The sequence below is a fragment of the Artibeus jamaicensis genome, unplaced genomic scaffold (assembly GCF_021234435.1).
Source record: "Artibeus jamaicensis isolate MK-2021 breed Jamaican fruit bat unplaced genomic scaffold, CSHL_Jam_final contig_64, whole genome shotgun sequence".
Taxonomy (NCBI): domain Eukaryota; kingdom Metazoa; phylum Chordata; class Mammalia; order Chiroptera; family Phyllostomidae; genus Artibeus; species Artibeus jamaicensis.
In genome coordinates this window covers 16589104-16608973 of record NW_026521911.1, presented here as the reverse complement: position 1 = coordinate 16608973, position 19870 = coordinate 16589104, and the positions used below count along the sequence as shown (strand labels likewise).

Below are 19870 nucleotides of genomic sequence, written 5' to 3'. Positions count from 1 at the left end.
ACTTGCTCATGGCATATAATCCTTATTTCTAAGGCTTCAGAATGAGTGTGTTAGTATTTTGTTGAGAAGTTTCTCATCTATATTCATAAAGTGTATTAGATATTATAATTTTCCTGTGGTGTCCTTATCTGGTCTTGGAATAAGAGAACTTCCTGCCTCATGAAAATGAGTAAAGTGTTTCCTTCTATTCTGTTTGGAAGAGTTTGACAAATACTAGAGTTAATTCTTTGTCAATATTTGTTAGTATTCTTCAACCTCTTTTCTTTCTTTTTTTTTACTTTCACTTGGTGGTATTTTTTATTGCTTTGGAGAGAGAGAGAGAGAGAGAGAGAGAGAGAGAGAGGAAGGTGGAGAGAGAAAGAGGCAATTGATTGGTGGACCAGGACCAGAACCCACAACCTTTCAGTTAAGGGATGACACTCCAACCAACTTAACCACACCAGTCAGGGCTTGAGTCTTAGCAAGTGCACACTCCGTGTTATTTTCAGCACGACTTTTCCTGCATCCCATACATTTGGTACACTGTGTCTTCAGTTTCCTGGTCTCTAAGCTATTCCAGAGTATTTAAGACAGTTGTTGGGAGCCTTTGATTATATGATCTGAACTTGCTCAGGAACTATTTCCATCAGTATATTTGCTACTATGAATGGGCTATAGTTTCCTAATTTCTTTCCTAACTGGCCAATGCCTTGTGATAGTCTTCATGAGAAAACAGGATGTTTGACTGTTATACTGTACCTGTGGAAATCAGACTTTCCCCTTGTGCAGGGTTTGACCTCATTTTTTTGTGATTTTTTGGAAGGCTATAGTAGTTCGTCCATCTGTTTCAAAAGTGCCTCAATTTTTTTTTTACAGAGAATGTATTTTTTGCTGTGCCTGGTCCCTAAAGACTGTTCCTTAACTTCCATGTTCAGGGTGTGTTTTTTGACAGAGATTTCCTTGATTACCAGGAGGCTGAAAAATAGAGAGCAAACCTTTTGAAGACCTTTGCAGATTCCAGCTGTGTTAAGACTCTCCTTCAGCACTTAGCCAGGCTTGCACCTGTTTTTGGAGGGACTGAGCCCAATGCTTGAAAGCTTGAGTCTTCAGAGGTAATTTTTGAGCAAGCTCTTACCCTAGGCACTTGTGTGGCCTTCTAAATTCCCCAAATATATGGGTGATTTTGAGTGCTCTAATTTTCCAAGAAAGCTCCCTCCCTAACTTTTCCTCCCAGGTGTTAGGCAATCTGTGGTATGCCTCAACAATAGTCTTTGCTCCAGGTAGCAGTGGGTTGTGAGCTAGCTTCATGGTTTTGAGCAATGCCAGTAGCAATTTCAGCAGCTATTCCAGCCTTCGTGTAGCACTCAGACAGATTAAGAACAGATAGACAGAAGAATTAGGAGATGAGGTCTGCTCTGTCCTCTCCAAATCTCACATTGGAAATTGGGGAATGCAGATTTCATGACTATGGCCAAGCTTTGGAGGGGGTGGCTAAGATCACCACAGAGCTCTTATGCAGTTTTTAAGATGTCTTTTTTTTTTTAACATTAAATGATTGCTTGATTTCTGTAAACTTTGACCATTTACAGAGTTCTAACAAATACTACTGACAATGCTTTTTTAAAAAAATCACTGTTTGATACACATGATTTTCATTTTATACTATTCTTAGAGATCTTTTCATGGCAGGCTGCATAGCTGCTGCATTGTTTATTAAATTTTTTAAATTTATTTTTCAATTACAGTTCATATACTATACTATATTGGTTTCTCATAGTACCATATAGTCATTAGACAGTTATGTATCACATGAAATGATCACCGTGATCCATCTAGTACCTATCCGACACCATATACAGTTATTGCAATATGATTGAGTGTATTCCCTATGCTGTACCTTACACCCTCATGTCTATTTTCATAACTGGCTACCTGTACTTCCTGCGTCTTTTTCAACTTTTTGCACCCATTCTTCTATTTCCACTTCCTGGTGACCATCAATTTGTTTCTGTTGATGGGATTGTGAACCCCTGCAGCTACTCTAGGAAGCAGTTTGGGGGTTTCTCAAAGAATTGAAAATAGACCTACCATATGACAAAACAATTCTACTTCTTGTTATTGATCTATAAAGATCGAAAAAGATTTATGCACCCCTATGTTCTTTGCAGAATTATTGACAATAACCAAGAAATGGGAGTGACCTGAGTGTTCATCTACACATGACTGGATTAAGGAGAGTGAGACACACACACACGCACACACACACACACAAATGTTGCTCACCTGTAAAAAAGGTGAAACTTTGCCATTTGTGACAACATGGGTAAACCTAAAGGATAGTATGCCAAAGTCAGACAGAGAAAGACAAATGTATTTTACTTACCTGTGCAACGCAAAAACAAATGAACACTCAAAAGAGAAAAAAACTCATAGTTCTGCTTGCTTTTCCATGTCTCTTTTGGGAGAAGAGCTGCCATTTTGCTAATGCCACTTGTCTTTTTCAGGTTTAAGGGAATTGGGTATAAAAAGTGACTTTTATGTTAAACCATGTAGAATTAGAGTTGCTGAATTAAAATGACATTTGAATGAATTAATGTGAAAGGAGTTTCCTGGAACTTAATTGTTTTTCTACATCAGGCCTTCCCATTGTACAGATGTGCCATACGAGCTTCTCCCTAGTGAGCCCGGTGTGCAGCACAGCAGTAACTACTGTAAGGATGGTACTAAAGTTAACACCTACTAAAGGGACTTGTGATGAAAGGACAACATAAGTTCAACACAAATAAAAAAATCTGAGTCTTAATATAATTTCTTGCATTGTAGTAAAAGTATAAATATCAAAGTTTCTTGATAAACATTTAAATTTGAATATTGAAGAGGTGATACAATGTATGCTTGATTTTCATATGCATCAGGTCCACTCATATCTTAAAGTCAACATCTGATATTGAGGGAAAATTTATTGTTTGAATTATAGATATTTAACACTTTAAAGGGTTTTTGGAATATCAGTTCAGTTTTAACCTTTATGAATTTCAAAATTATGTTCAGGTATATTTTTCTTATAAATCTTATTGTATTTAAAACTTATACTCTATATTTTGCTATGCGTCAAATGAAAATACATGTGAGTATGTTAAGATCTAAAACTAAAGCTACAGTAGTAAACAAATAGAAATTTAGCTTTTCTCTCTCACTGAGTATACCATAACATTCTTAAATTCTAATGATGCGATCATGAGGGAGTCTATTAGATTTCAAACTAAAACACTGTAGGATTTGAAATGGAAGAAACCATTTCCTTCTAATCTGTTTGGCAGTGACAGTGAGACGAGTCAGTGTTTATCAAAGGAAATTACTGGGGTTTTTTGAGTTTTATTTCATAGACCTAACCAATAAATGTCAAAAGTAGTTGCATTTTTAACTAATTTCTCTTTTAGGAAATTAACTATTTTCTCTCAGTAAGTGTTTCTGATGCCCTTCCTTTGACAAGGCTTGAAGGACTGAAGGATTTTCAAAGACAACCCCGAGAACACAAAGATCTGAGGATGGAGCTTATGAGAACATCTCAGGGTACTTATTTCACTTTATTATATTTACTTACTTCTAAAGTTCAGTTTTCTTAATTTTTTTTACAGTGAGGGGAAGGGATGGAGAAAGGAAGGGAGAGAGACATGTTTTGAAAGAGAACTCTCAATAGGTTGTCCTTGCACATGCCCAGAACCAGGGACTGAACTTGCAACCTTTGTGTATGCCCTGATCAGGAATCAAACCTGTGACCTTTGGCTTTGGGGAATGATGCTTATCCAACTGAGCCCCACTAGTCAGGGCTCAGGGTTCTAATTTTCATGAGGTAGACCATTTGTACCCATTCCTTTCCAAAAGAATCTTTTGCAAATTATGCTCTGGGTTTAATTGCCATAAACTTAGACCCCATCATTTACTTCAGACCCTCATTGTTTCTCCTCTAACAACACAAGTCTTCCTCATGGTCTTCTCACTTTCCACTCCTCCCACTCTGTCCATCCTACACCTCTGCCAGATGGTTTCTGCAAACCAAACATGGTCACTTTATTCTACTGCTTAAAACATGTTAGCTTCCTACTGCCTGAAAAGGACATGAACTCCTTAGAGCCAGGCACAAAGGTAATTTGTCAGCCTACTGCTCCAACTTCCTTCTCTCTTTGTTTTCTTCTTTCCAACTTATTTACAAAAAAAATTGCCTAATCCTAAATATCATTTAAGTATGTGGGTTACTGAGACTGGAAGTAGGCTGTATTTAAAAAGAAAAAAAAAAGAGAAAAAAAAAAAGCGATGGGCGGAGGGGGAGGGAGGAGGGGGAAGGATGTAAGGTCAAGTGGTGAGGGGGGGAGGGGGAGGGAGGGGGGGGGGGGCGGGGGGGTGGGGAGGGAATAAAAAAATTGATTAAAAAAAAGTATGTGGGTTACTATATCATTTTATTGTTTCTGACAGTTTTTTGATGGGGTCTCTACAGTTTCTACATAAAGAATCATATCATCTACAAAAATGGCAAGTATGCTTTTCCATTTCCAGTTTGGATGCCTGTTATTTCTGTCTCTTGCCTGATTGCTCTGTCTAGGACCTCCAGTAGTCCTGTGTTGAATGCTAGCGGTGAGAGTGGACATCCCTGTCTTGTCCTTGAGCTTAGAGGAAAAGCTTTTACCTTTTCACCATTTATTGGATATTTGCAAGGCTTTGTCATATATAACTTTTATTAGGTTGTGTGCTTCCCTTGTTACCCATTTTGTTGAGTGATTTCTTAATAAATAGATGTTGTATCCAGTCAGGTACCTTTTGGGCACCTATTGATATGATCTTATAATTTTTATCCTTTATTTTGTTCATCAATGTGGTGTATCAAATAGAGTTGTTTGCATATGTTGGAACCATCCTATTACGTGTGGAATGAGCCACATTTGATCAGTGTTATATCAAATGTCATCTCTTTAATGTATCCTTGCATTTCATTTGCTAGTTTTTTGCATCATTGTTCATCAGAAATGTGGGTCTGTAGTTATCTTTTTTGTGTGTGTTACTCTTGCCAGATTTTGGTAGCAGGGTTATGCTGGGCTCATAAAATGTTTTTGGAAGTGCTGCCTGTTCTTCACATTTTTGGAAGAGTTTGAGAAGAATAGGTATCCAGTCTTCTTTGAGTGCCCTGTGTAATTTACTAGTGAAGCCCTCTGGTCCTGGACTTTTAACTTTTGGGGAATTTCTTGGCAGTTGTCTCAGTTTTCTCGCTGTTGATAGGTCTATTTGGATTTTCCAGTTACTCGTGATTCACTCTAGGGAGGTTATGTATTTCTAGGAACTGACCCATTTCTTCTACATTATTTAACTTGGTGTCATGGAGTCTTTCATAGTATCCTTGTATGATCCTTTGCATTTCTTGTAGTTTCTGTGGTAACTTCTTTTTCATTTCTGATTTTGCTTGAGTCTTTTCTCTCTTTTCTTTAGCAAATTGTTGCCAGAGGTTTTTCAGTTTTATTAGTCTCTTCAAAGAACCATTTCTTTGTTGCATTAATCTTTGTATAGTCTTTTCTCTATATCATTTAATTCTGCTCTAATTTTTATTTTTTGTCCCAATTCTCACCTGAGAGTATTCCTATTGATTTGAGAGAGAGAGAGAAGGAGACTCAGGGAGAGGAAGAAACATTGATGTAAGACAGACATTGACTTGTTGCCCCCCTATGTGTCCTACCTGCGGATTTCACCCACAACCGAGGTATGTACCCTGACTAGGAATCAAACAAATGACCCTTTGTTGTACAGGACAATACTCCTCCCTACCCAGCCCCTCATCTAGGGGTGCTTCACTTTTTATTTTATTTTCTTTATTTTGGTGAGTTGGGGCTCTTTTTGTTTTTCTTTTTGTAGTTCTTTAAGATACTATATTAGGTTATTTATTTGGGATTTCTCATTTCTTGATACAAACCTATAATGATATAAGCTACTCTCTTGCTACCACTTTTTCTGCACCCCCCAAATTTTAATATGATGTGGCTTCTAAGAGGAATCTAATGAGGAAAATTAAGTAAGAAGCAAAACAGAACCAGAGACATGGAAACAGGGAACAGATTGACAGCTGCCAGAGGAAAGGGTAGAGGGAGATTGGTGGAAAGAAGGGGGAGAGATTAGTCAAAGAACACATCTGAGTGACCCAGGGACAAGGACAACTGTGTGGGGATGGGCTGTTGGGTGGGGGTTGGGTTGGAGGAAGAAGGGAAAAAGGAAAAAATGTGACAACTGTAGTAGAATAAACAAGAATTTTTAAAAAATAAACAGGCCCATTGTGGCTATTCTCAAAAAAATTTTAATCGAAGCTTCGATATGATGTTTTGCCATTCTCCTTTGTTTTTATATATATTTTGATTTCACCTTTTATTTCTTCTTTGACCCAGCTTTTTTTTAAGTAGCTTGTTGTTTTTTCTGTTCATATTTGTGTTTTTCCCACTTCCTCTTGCAGTTGATTTCTAACTTCAAACTTTGTGGTTAGAGGATGTGCTGGGTATCACTTAATTTTTCGGTTTTTCATACTGTTTAGTTATTTTTGAACTGTTCACGATTTGAAAACCCTTTAAAAGATTTTATTTCATTTATCTGGTCAGGTAATTTTAATATGTAAGCATATTGTAAAGAAAGTGCTGTTTCCATTAGAGTTTAATATTTTCAAAACTGCTCCTAGATAACCCACAAGATGGCACACTGGTGATGCTCGAGGTCAGCTGGTGGCTGTTATCCGAGATGACATCCACTCACACTGAAAAAAGGGAAGTTGTAGGTAAGCTCCTTGGCTGAGTGACTGTGAGCTCTGAGTGTTTGTTTGAGTGGTTATTTTGTAATATTTTCAAAATCAGTAAACGTTTGTCATTTGGGACTTTGGGGAGATGTGAGAGGCCAGCTATTTAACATATCTGTTTACTTCAAGTATACCAAAGCCTCCCCCTTTCATATATTTTATTCTTAGATATTCATATATGTATATGTGTGTATACACACACACATATATATGTACTCAAATATATATATATATATATATATATATAGTAAAAAGTTACACATGTGCACAATTGTCCATTTGAAAATGCTTCGCAAATATTTAGGAAAATCAGATATCTATAGCAAAATCATAAATATATCAACTTCTGATATAAATTAGAAATGATGGGCACTTATATCTTTTTATATAACATAAATAAGAGTAAGGAATTGAAGTGCTAGATTCAAGTCAAATATTAAAATTGTATTCAAGTCCTTTACTATCACCATTTGGGGTAACCTAATGTAAGCTAAATAGTCAACACCATGACTAGTATAGGTGTTCAGGTTAGTGATGAGAGAAGGGAAAAATTGACATTAAAATCAGCTTGAAGATGTCATCACAGAATGCTTCAAATGAGAAAAATAAGAGAGTAAGGGCTGCTTCACAGACCTTACTTTCATTTCACAGACTTTTTTCTCATTGGAAGTCTAATACCTATGACACTTACTTTTTATAAATTACTTATTGAAATATATCTTATATCAGGAAAGTGTACAGATAATAAGTACGTAACTTAAAGCAGAACATACCTTTGCATTTAGCTCCTAGGCCAAGAAACAGAACTTGTATAACACCCTAGAAGTTTCTTTAAGCAAGAAATTGACCCCATTGTCCACAATAGTACTGGTTCTGGGGACAAACCACAAATGGCTTTCCTATGTAGCTCAAAATCTTTGTACCCATGATTAACATCATATTTAATGGTAAGAGGCTCAAAGTTTTCTCCCTCAAATCAGGAACACAAAATGTTTGCCCTCTTTTACCACTGCTATTCAACATTATTAAGGAAGTTTTAGCCAGAGCAATTGAACAAGAAAGAGAGATAAAAATAATTCAAATTGGAAAAAAAGAAGTGAAATCACCTCTATTCAAAGCTGACATAATTATATATATACATAGAAAATCCTAGAGAATCTATATGAAAGCTACCCTAATAGAGCTAATTAATGATTTTAGAAAAGTTGCAGGATAGAAGATCAACATACAAAATTCAGTAGCAATTCTGTAGACCAGCAGTGAACAGTCCTATGAGGAAACTGCATTTCATTTATAATTTAACTTGTTATTAAATAGTTTCAGATCAAATTAATCTGGAGGTAAAAGATTTATACACATTCTGTTTGTTAGAAGGGAGTCACTGAGGACAGCCCACATTTAAGGGGAGAGGAATTAGGCTTCACTTTTTGAATGGTGCGCTATCAAGAAATTTGTGAATAGATCTTTTTTTCTTTCTTTTTAAATTGTTTTTCAAGTACAACTGTCTCCATTTTCCCCCACCACTCCCACCAAACCCAGCCATCCCCACCTGCCACCTTCAATCATAGGCTTTGTCTATGTGTCCTTTATACAAGTCCTTTGACAACCATTTTCTCTCTTCTCCCTTTATCCTCTCCCCTCTCCCCTCTGGTTACTATCAGTTTGTTCTTTATTTCAATGTCTCTGTTTACATTTTGCTTGCTTATTTGTTTTGTTGTTTAGGTTGCACTTATAGGTGAGATCATATGGTATTTGTCTTTCACCACCTAGCTTATTTCACTTAGCATAATGCTCTCCAGTTCCATCCATGCTGTTGCAAAGGGTAGGAGCTCCTTCTTTCTTTCTGCTGCATAGTATTCCATTGTGTAAATGTACCATAGTTTTGGGATCCACTCATTTACTGACAGGTACTTAGTTTGCTTCCAACACTTGGTTATTGTAAATTGTGCTGCTATGAACCTTGGGATGCATAAGTTCTTTTGGGTTGGTGTTTCAGTGTTCTTAGGATATAATTCCAGCAGTGGAATTGCTGGGTCAAAAGGCAGTTCCATTTTTAGTTTTGTGAGGAAATTTCATACTGTTTTACACAGTGGCTATACCAATCTGCATACCCACTAACAGTATACTAGTGTTCCCTGTTCTTCACAACCTGACAGTACTTGTTTCTTGTTTTAGTTATGGTGGCCATTCTGACTGGTGTGAGGTGGTATCTCACTGTGGTTTTAATTTGCATTTCTATGATAATTAGTGACATAGCGCATCTTTTTATATGTCTATTTGCCAACCATATGTCCTTGGAGAAATGTCTATTCAAGTCCTTTCCCCATTTTTTAATGTTTTTTTTGGGGGGGGGGGGGGTTGGGCTTTGCAAGTACTTTATAAAATTTTGACATCAAAAATGTATACTTTTATCAGATATATTGATAAACATATTCTCTCATATGGTGGGTTGCATTTTATTTTGTTGGAATGAAACTTTTAATATATTATTTTTACTTATACTATTGACTGTGTTTGTGTACTGTAATGAAAGCTGACTTTGTCAGACTGTGTTTTCATACATGATTCACAGTACTCACTCCAAGATACAAATGAATCATGGAGAAATATACTTTCCTCACACGTTCAGGGATTTTTCACTAACTGGTTGGGATATTCCTAACAAAAGAATTCATTCACAACCCCTGCAAGTTTAAACTCAGAGACTCTGTTAAATTTCTCACATTTATACTGTTTATGTCTCTGTTCTAGAGAAACATAGATTTGTTTGAATCTCATCAAGTTGCTTTGTAGGCTTCATTCCATAACCTGTAAACATCAGTTTCTTCACCTATAGAATGGAGATAACAAATGTAGGAAGCTTTCAATGAGATAATCCTTGATGGATGGTGTTCCCTCAGTAAATCTGGCTACTAGTCATGGAGCAACTGGTCGAGCATTCAGCACGTGTCAAGCACTGTGCTTGGCACTGGCAACATATGTGTGAACAAGTCAGACCCTGTATCCCAGCAAAGGAAAAAGCAGACAAATGTGCAGCCAACTATTATGGGTGCTGCGTTGGAGATATGATGGAATGTTCCTACTAAAGCTCTGACCAACTCCTTTTTAAAAGCAACCTTTTCATTACAAAATTATATTTATTGTGGAAAGTAGAGAAAAATTAATATAAATTTTAAAATTACCCATAGGCTTATAACCTAGAATAATTACAAGTAGCATTTGCTATGTATCCCCCCTAGTTTTTTTAAACAAAAATTGGATTATACTTTATTTACTCTTATAAACTAATTTTCCTTCCATGCTATGTGAGTATAATGTTTCCCATGCTAAGAGCTCAGAGCAGGAGAAATGCCACCAGGAACTGGGTGCACATTACATGTGTGTGCAGAGTTGAGGGCTCATTATGGGTCAGGTTTACAAACTTTAATTTGAAAACAAGAAACGCTCATAGACCTGTAATGTTAACTAATTGTTTTTAATATATTGTATTCATGTATTTTAGGTGCAAATTCACTTACTGTATTTTAAGACCAATACAATTATAAGAGACAAATTAATTTAATGTGCTATATGCTTCACCTAAGTTGTCTTCCTGGCCTTGACTAGTGACTTTGGCATAGGTCGTGACTTCTCAGTTTCTTTGACTTTGACTAGTGCAGCTTTAATTTGACGTGGCTGTGATGGCACTTAGACTTCACTTTGCTTCATGTTTTATGCGTGTTCTTTTCTGTTGGCTAACGGCAACTGCAAATCTCTTTGAAATAACACATAATCTGTTTGAAATTACAAACATAGACAGGGATGCCCATTCTGTGGTCCCACTAGATTATAAATTGCTCATGTAAATAACTCACAATATGCTTATATGAATTTCCTTTAGGCCATTGTAATGGAAGTCCTCAAATAAAAATTCTCACAGAGGCTTTGCAAATTATCTAGATCTCTTTTTATTAAGTGTGGAAATACATGTTTAAATAATACATCGTTACCAATAAGCATTTAAACTTTAAGTGGTATGTAATTTAAAGTGGTATTAAAAACAATTTTTTTATCTATCAAGTTTCATACAATCACTGCCTATGATAACCTGACAATTTATTGTCCTGAACACAGCCAAGACATTTTTTCACATTTACCATTTGTGCCTCCACGTGATGCTACAATTTTTCAGAGGCAAAATCATCCAGCTTTAGGTCTGTGTACAGTACCAATATTTTCATTGCCTTCATTGAAAATTGAAACTTTACACATAAAATTCAATTATGGAAAAGAAAGGTAAATGAAGTATTTCTATCAAACTAAGTGGTCTATCTTGTCTGATGTCTGTAAGTCTCACTACCTTCACTCACATGTCCGACATGCACCTCACACTCAACTGGCCGAAGGGAAACTTACGTCTTCATTCCCTTCCCCCAGCCTGCTTCTCTGTTGTGTTCTCTTCATGAATGGCATGTGGTTGCCATGTCTCCTCTGATTACCAAACCCTGCCAAATCTGTGTTATAAATAACTTTGTCCCCAGCATCCTTACTGCTTTATGTGTCTGTGGTTCAGCCATATTTAGGAGGAGGAAAAGAGAAGGAAATTTTAGATTTAGGAAATAGTATGGTTTTTCAAAATTGGCTAGTCAAAGGCAAAGCCATTGGTGTTGCTCTTTTTAACTAGAGAATAAAGGAACAAACCTGCTTTCTGCTATTAATAATAAGTTTATTGGTAATTCTTATTGCCACAGATCCAGGAACTTTTCCTCTTAATGAAAGATGTCTTCTACTAAAGAGAGGATAGGATTCCTTAAGAAATCTCTGAAGAGTAATACTGGCTCATTCTCTGATAGGGAGTTATAAGAAAGTGAGACAAAGGGAAGATTCAATGAGCTGGTGAACAGCAGTTCTTAAAGTGTGGCATAGACATTCCTGATGGTCCCCAAATTTAATCAGGCAAAACTCTCTTTATACTTACAGTAAGATATTATTTCCTTTTCATGCCCTCATTCTCTCATGAAGTGTAGTGAAGTTTATGAGATATCAGAGAAAAATATCTATACACATTATTTGTGAGGATTATTAACATACTCCCTGTATTAGGGAAGATTTTCTTCATGTACTTTAACCAAAACATCATGTTACAGCAAACTAAATGCAGAAACAAAGGTGAGAATTCAACTATCTCTATTAATCCAAACACCAAAGAGATTTGCAGAAATACAATACAGTGCCATTTTCTCACTAAATTTTGTTTTGAGAACTGTGGTAATTTTTTAAAAGTTAGTTAGGAATATAGTAGAATTATTATTGCTATTTAAATTAATTAATATGTATTTGATCTTCCTCAGTTTCAGTTTCTAGTATGGTAAATATGAGAAAACCAGACAGGCAATATAGAGATGGGGGAAGGCAGAGAGAGATGTACTTAAAACAGTTCTGACATACAGTCAAGTCCTCGATGAATGGTAGTTACAGCTTTTATTATTGTTATTAGCGGTAGTAGTAATAATGGTAAAAGTATTTACTTCCACATGTTATTTTCATTTTGGCTCCCTGAAAGGGTAATATTTCAAATTAAACAGTATAATTCAACTGGTCATAGAGTCTCTGAGTGGCAGCTGAAGGAAACACAGATATTCAGGGCAAAAAAAGAGCAGAGTCTCGCCCTGGGTATTCTCAAGGTCATGGTCAAGAAGTTGGATGCCAGCTGCTCAGAGGGTCACTTTTTTTATTGGCTGAATTAGTATTTTAGTGTTATAAAACTTACTGTGCTTTAAATATTTTTAATAAATTCACAATTTTTAAAAAGTCTTCAGATTACTGATCTATGAATAAGAAATTACAAAAAGAAGTCTGAAAGATTAATATTTGTAAAAGGGGTTGAAAAATCTTCATTTTTTCCTACTTGCAACAAGTCCATCAGCCCATGTTGTGGTAGATTTATTTGATTTATTCCAATGCCTTTTTTAAAGAAAACTTTATACACAATTTCAGAAGGATATTTGGAAAACAGACATGAAATAGCTACTATAAATTTGAACAACAAACAACAACACAAAGGATGGGGAAATGTGTGAGAAAACAGAAGTTAAAAGAAAGCAGTTTGGAATAATTAGATCGTCAGTCTAAGTACTTCGAAAATATACTGTCTAATATTTTATCTAACATTACCACTATGGTAGTTATTGAAAACTTGGCTGCTTCTACAGTTCTATCTCCAGCACACAATGCACAGAAGTAGAGGCATTTGTAGGAGTCACGAAGCGTTCCAATGGTGTCCTTCTGACACACACCTGATTAGTGAACATCAATTTACTGTACTTCTGGCATTGGACACTTGTATGACAGCTTCCATTATTAAAGAATTCATTATTATACCAATTTGCTGGGAGCCAGATGATACGCTGCTTGAATATTGCTTCATAATATGTGGAGTAAGGCTGCCAGGAATAACCTAACCTCTTTGTACCCCAGTTTTAGTTTTTACTCTGGAAATTAGGGATAATAATACTCATTTCATAGGATTAAATGAGTTAATATTCATAAGCCCATAGAATGGGCCTGGCATGTACAATTACCCCCAAATTATGAGTTACTCCAATATTAGTAATAATAATAAACAATAGAGGATGATTATTTCATGAAATTACATAGATGGGTTATTAAAAAGTTGTATGGGGAAAGCAGATGAAGAATAGCATTGTTAACCTGCTTTTTTCCTGTAAGTGGAAGATGGTTTGGTATAGTCCTGATAATGAATTACATTGTAAGATTTTGCTTTCTGCATACAGAAATGATCCCAACCTAAAACGGCCACATGCAGCATGTCTGAGGATTTGTGGTTAGCAGAATGATTAGCAGAAACCTGCTTCAAAAACCCTGCAGTCATCGTGCAGACCTACCTAGAAAAGGTGAGATTTTTTAGCAGCCCTAAGACAGTTGTTTAACAGGAATACACTTGATCTTTCCATCAAAGCCAAACTTATTTAAAAAGCAAATAAAGTATAATTTCACTTTTCCATATATTATTACTATTATAGCTCTAAATAACTTTAGGGCAGAATGAAACAGAATGTTACAAAAGAAGGAGCATATTTGAAAAATAATCTCAAATATGCCTTCCTTTTACTTCCGACCAGCAGCTGCTCTTTCAGCAAATTGTTTCTGATAATTTCTCCATTCATTTATCTATAAAACTAGCTGATTACGGAATGTGCAAGTCAGCCTTTGCTATCCATTTGCATCCAACCATCCAACCACCCAACCAGGAGTGAGAGGACTCAGTACTCCCGCCCCTTTCAACCTTCCTGTTTCTCCCTCTTAGTTCCTTAGTTTAACTGACTTTGGAAATACTTACTTCACTAAGTAAGTGTAACATGAAAACCATAATATAGTTGTCTCTAAATGTTATAGAGCACTTTGTTTTTGCACAGTTCTTTACAAACATAAGCTGTCCATATCAAGTTGTTTTGAAAGTCAATACTGTACTTCATATAATTCAGCTGATACATAAATAAGTTAAACATTAGTGTAGGGATTTCTTTGACCTGAGTGATTAGATGCCATTTATACCTATAAGTATAATATAAATGGAATGTTTTTAACACAGTAGCATTGGCTGGAAATTATGATGGAGAAAGCAGTGTTATGCGTAGCCCATCAACACAGACAATAGTGTGGTGAAGGCCTGGGGATGAGAGTGAGGGCTGGCTGGACGTGGCAGAGTGGGGGGAAGGGGAGGCGTCTGTAACAGTGGCAACAATAAAAACAGAAAGAGATGGAAAAATGAAGGCATTTCTCTCGTTAGCATGGTTCTCAGATAGTCAGTACCAGAGAATTAAAAATTACAATATATAAAATCATCAGAATTTGAAAACAAACAGGTTCTCCTGAGAAATGCCAAAGAGGAAGTGGGCCTTATTAGGGAACATACCATTCAGACCAATGACAGGTAACTAGGTGTCTATGAGTGACAAGATGTACAGATACACAGTGCCTGTATGTATACAGACACACAGAACTCAGAGCATGCATTTGTGTCTTGATTCTAAGTTCATTGTAGAGTATAAGGATGTTAGCTTTTTGTTTTCCTTTTTTGATTTGTTGGTGAAAAGTGATAGATATTGAAATTAAATACAAGATTGTTATCTATTTTGATATAATGAAATATTTTGTTCAGACCTGCCTTTAGTATGTATATTTTAGTGTAAGTAGAGAAAAAAGTTAACTAAATACCATAAGTAGAATCTAATTTGTCTTTGCTTGCCTGGGATAGCTTTTGAATTGCACAAACCCATTTTTTTTAAGATCTTGTAATTTAGAGAGAGAGGAAGGGAAGAATAAAGAGAGGGAGAGAAATATTGATTCGAGAGAGAAACACCCATTGGTTGCCTCTCTAATGTGTCCCCAACTAGGGACTGAACCTGCAACCTAGGCATGTGCACTGACTGGGAATAGAACCAGAGATCTTTCACTTTGCAACAAACCAGGCACCACCAGTGGGTCAGGGCTGCACAAACTTACATTAAGACACAAAGTAACAAAAATAAAAGAGAAATAAAAGAATAGAAAAAAAGAGAAGTTTTTTATAATCTTTAGAATTTTGCTTTTTCTGATATTTTTCATGTTGTACATCATGTATGATTTTGTAGTTCTATAAAATCTGATGGCTTTTGTGATTTGCTTTAATTATTCGATGCGAGAATCACAGTAAATGTTAAGAAGAGCTGGAGCTGGATGGATGGTCTTTGGGCACTGAATGAGGATCATAAACGTTTCATATGAAAAGCAGTTGAAAATTACATATCAGTGCCTGTTGAGTGAAGAAGGACATGAGACGTGAATATGTAATCTGTGTCCCCCCGGTGTGAAAATTCTGGGGCTTCTGAAGTCAATGGCATGATGAAGGCAAGTTGTCTACTTCAACCCAGTATTCCACCCTGTGCTTTAAGAGCTTCGGCATCAATCCATCAGTGTCATGGATTATGTATACTTCTTTGTATCCCTAGCACTTGGTTCAGTGCTCATAGGACACATAGGTTCAAGTACACATAGTTATTCTTAATTAGCTGCAATGATGCAGTTTTATATGGAGATACAGAGATGAGAGAATTTAGGTCAGTCTTTTCCTATTTCTGCGCAGTTGCCACAGGAAAGTACCCAGAATGCTAGATTTTCTGATTTTTCTAAATTCTGGGGGATTTGAAACACAATTAAAAATAATGTGATCACAGATAATCACAGGATTCCCCTCCCTGCTTTATGATTTTCTGGAATTTTTACAGTGAATTATTTTTGTAAATGAAAAAAATATTTTTCTGCTCTGGAAAAGATGGTATTCAATCTCAATAATTGGAACCGTCAGTCATTTTAGTTAAATTGTACTTACACTAATCCTCTGAGCTCACAGAGAGCTCCAGAGTTCAAAGGTTAGCAAGAAAGCATCAAGGTAGCAGTATTTTGTGAGTTTTTATTTAAAAATCTTAGACTTCATGGATGATGCCTAACATTAAAGTTATGTGAATTATATATATATAAGGGCAATCAATTTGAAGCTTAAAAGTAAAATGGTCCTGCTGGATGAAAAGAATGGTAGGACTCATAACAGGTATAACCAATCTCTGCTACTGGTGCACATTCCTGTACCTTCAGCATAAAGGGTGTAATAAGTATTTCATTTTATTATGCACCAACTTGCAGAAGTCAAGATCACTGTGGTCCTCAGATCCATGTTTGTCCTCCTGGGAATTCACTGGAATAGAAGCAGGTCAAGAATATCAATTCTCAATGCAGATTCACTTAGGAGCAAATGCTATGACTCACGGGCAAATCGGTCTAGACTACCAATCAGAAAGACTTTCAAGTAAGATAAATAACAAGGAAAAAAATGTAGTTAGTGAAGTTTTATTCACAGCCACTAGGTGGTTGTGTCATTTGAAGAACATTACTTCAGAGTAATTTATTTGAGACTATTTGAAATGTATTATTTACTACTTTTGTATTTTTTAATGATGAAGAGATGGAATAAAGATTCCATGATATAATTTTTTGCCTTTTATGTACCAATTGGCTACTAGAATGGGAAGCAAGATAAGGGAGGTCTAGGATTTCATGGAGTCCTCAAAAATGTAAGGCAACCTGAAAATCAAAATAACAATTTCTTTTCTTTTATATTAATATTATTGCACACTATATCAAGTATATACTGTGGTTCCATTCTAGGAAATGGAAATACAAAAAAATTCAGTCCTATTTATTATGCTGTGTAAGGACAGGAATGAAGATTTCCTTTTATCTCCCCTCACTGCATGTAAGTTATTTAATTTCTCTCTCTTCTTCCTCACAGACCTCTGTCTCTCTCACACACACCTCACCCATTGTGGTATCTGGCACAGGTACACATATCATAATGGTACAGAAAATGAAAAGGGTTGTGGATTTTTACCCATTTGTTTTGTGCACAAAAGTCATAGTTCTTCATTTTCTGTCAGCTCATCTCTAGAATTTCAACGATCACCCCCATCGTACTCTGTTTGCTATACTGGCCTTAGCAAATGCAGACGAAGACAGTCTTTGAGCAAATGAGAGGCAGCAGTAAGAAATCAAACAACTAAAAATGCACCCAAACAAAGCTGTCACCTTGATGAGGTGTTTGGATTAAACATACAAAACACTTTGAATCGTGATATTCATATTTTCCCAGCATGCTTTTCCTTAGGTCTCAGGAATTCTGAGAATGTGCATTGTGACTTTATTCAGTTTGTAAATTCTTTATTGTTATGGTTCCATCTAAAATTGATTTAAAATCTCTGAATATTTGTCATAGTATAGGAGGTACCAATAGTATTTCACATTTTTTCTCACAGCAGTGAACAAATAAAATATCAATTTAAAAGGCACCCATGCCAAGGTTATTATACCTTTTATGTATTTCCTTCAAAAGGAGACTGTTTGGTTTGGATCTGGGGGATTACAGTCATTTCAGTGTGTACACATTCTCATTTTTCTTTTGTTATTATAACTATAAGGTTGAAGTGTCAACAGGTATTTTCTTATGCATGTTTTTGTTTTGTTTTTTTATTAACAGGATTGAATTGAGGCTGCAAACAAAATAGTACATACAGTTAGAAGTAGGAGACCTCAGATGGTTAGGACTGTTGAGTACACTTTGTGATGCTTTATTATATTAGCAAACTTTGATGCAACTTAGTGGAAGACTCAAGAAGTATGTGTTTACAGCTCTTTTTCCCAAGGAACACCAAATGGCGGATGACGCCGGTGCTGCGGGAGGCCCGGGGGGCCCTGGAATGGGAGGCCGAGGAGGCTTCCGAGGAGGATTTGGCAGTGGCATCCGGGGCCGAGGTCGCGGCCGGGGTCGGGGTCGCGGTCGAGGCCGTGGAGCTCGCGGAGGCAAGGCCGAGGATAAGGAGTGGATCCCCGTCACCAAGTTGGGCCGCCTGGTCAAGGACATGAAAATCAAGTCCCTGGAGGAAATTTATCTCTTTTCTCTGCCTATCAAGGAATCTGAGATCATTGACTTTTTCTTGGGGGCATCCCTCAAGGACGAGGTTTTGAAGATTATGCCCATGCAAAAGCAGACACGTGCAGGCCAGAGGACCCGATTCAAGGCATTTGTCGCCATTGGGGACTACAATGGACATGTTGGTCTGGGTGTTAAGTGCTCAAAGGAAGTAGCCACTGCCATCCGTGGGGCCATAATCTTGGCCAAGCTCTCCATTGTCCCTGTGCAGCGAGGCTACTGGGGGAACAAGATCGGCAAACCCCACACCGTCCCTTGTAAGGTGACCGGGCGCTGTGGCTCTGTGCTTGTGCGCCTAATCCCTGCACCCAGGGGCACTGGCATTGTCTCGGCCCCTGTGCCCAAAAAGCTGCTGATGATGGCTGGTATTGACGACTGCTACACCTCAGCCAGGGGCTGCACTGCTACCCTGGGCAACTTTGCCAAGGCCACCTTCGATGCTATCTCTAAGACCTACAGCTATCCCACCCCTGACCTCTGGAAAGAGACTGTGTTCACCAAGTCTCCCTACCAGGAATTCACTGACCATCTGCTAAAGACCCACACCAGAGTTTCCGTGCAGAGGACCCAAGCTCCAGCTGTGGCCACCACATAATTTTTGTACAAGGAAAATAAAGTGAATTAAGCCTGTTAAAAAAAAAAAAAAAGAAGTATGTGTTTACAGAATGAGTGTTCACTTCTTGCTATGCTATTCTCTGTAGGGGTATATTAATAATAGAGCCTAATATATAAATCTCTTTAAAGTCACAAACAACACTGTAATTACAGATATGAAACTCCTGGTAATTATAATTTACACCTGCACCAAAACTTAATTATCTAATAGCTTCAACGCCCTCCACTTTTTCACTTAATATCTTTTGGTGGGACTTGTAATAGATGACTGCACTAAATTAATTATTTCATTTCTCTAAGTAATCTTCTGTTGCAGAGAATTGTATAGAAGCAAGTCCTTTAACTGAATAACAGAGTTTTTAGGGTCAAAGGTTTGTTTTTTATTTTTTTTAAGCTGTTAGTTTCTCACTGTGCCCCAGGAGTTAAAAATGAAAAGGCTTCCATTTCCTCCATGGAATGAATGCCTTCCCTGTAATCTATCACTCTTCTTGCTGTGTCTGTTCAAATAACTATTAGCTACTATAATTTTTGTTTATTTATATTCACTTATAAGTATCTCTCTCCCCAGACTTCAATAATGATATTTTTTCTGATCTCATTTAAATTCTTATTACTTTAAAATGAGACCTCTCATTGTGTTCCTCTAAGCAAAGAAAAAATATCATCACATCCTTTAGTCACTTTTAATAGTAATATGGCAGGAGTATATTATATAATTATCTAATGTAATCTTTTTTTAAAAAGCATGTAATTATTTTAATGTGCTCAACCTGGCCCCTCAGGTGGAATGTGGTCTGATCCCCAGTGGGGGGTAACCTGCAATCACACCGTAAGCCGTGTTAACCATTGCACGCTTCGGCCCTGAGCTGCTCCGTGTCTCCAGCCCCTGCGTCTTCATTTCTAAACCAGGGCCTAAACCACGGGTCAGCCACAGG

At 36.8% G+C, this 19870-nt stretch overlaps 1 protein-coding gene and 1 long non-coding RNA gene across 2 annotated transcripts; both read left to right on the top strand.

Annotated features, from left to right (window-relative positions):
- The first annotated feature begins 5595 nt into the window (after positions 1 to 5595).
- Positions 5596 to 13614, top strand: LOC128628253 (uncharacterized). Its single transcript, XR_008392571.1, has 3 exons — positions 5596 to 5725; positions 6686 to 6781; positions 13573 to 13614. It is a non-coding gene; the product is annotated as an uncharacterized LOC128628253 (long non-coding RNA).
- Positions 13615 to 18042: 4428 nt separating this feature from the next.
- Positions 18043 to 18970, top strand: LOC128628257 (40S ribosomal protein S2-like). Its single transcript, XM_053670804.1, has one exon. The coding sequence runs from the start codon at positions 18043 to 18045 to the stop codon at positions 18913 to 18915; it is 873 nt and encodes a 290-aa protein (XP_053526779.1). The 3' UTR covers positions 18916 to 18970.
- Positions 18971 to 19870: the final 900 nt, after the last annotated feature.

Coding starts and splice junctions, on each gene's coding strand:
- LOC128628257 (XM_053670804.1), top strand. CDS start 18,043: ATGGCGGATGACGCCGGTGCTGCGGGAGGCCCGGGGGGCCCTGGAATG.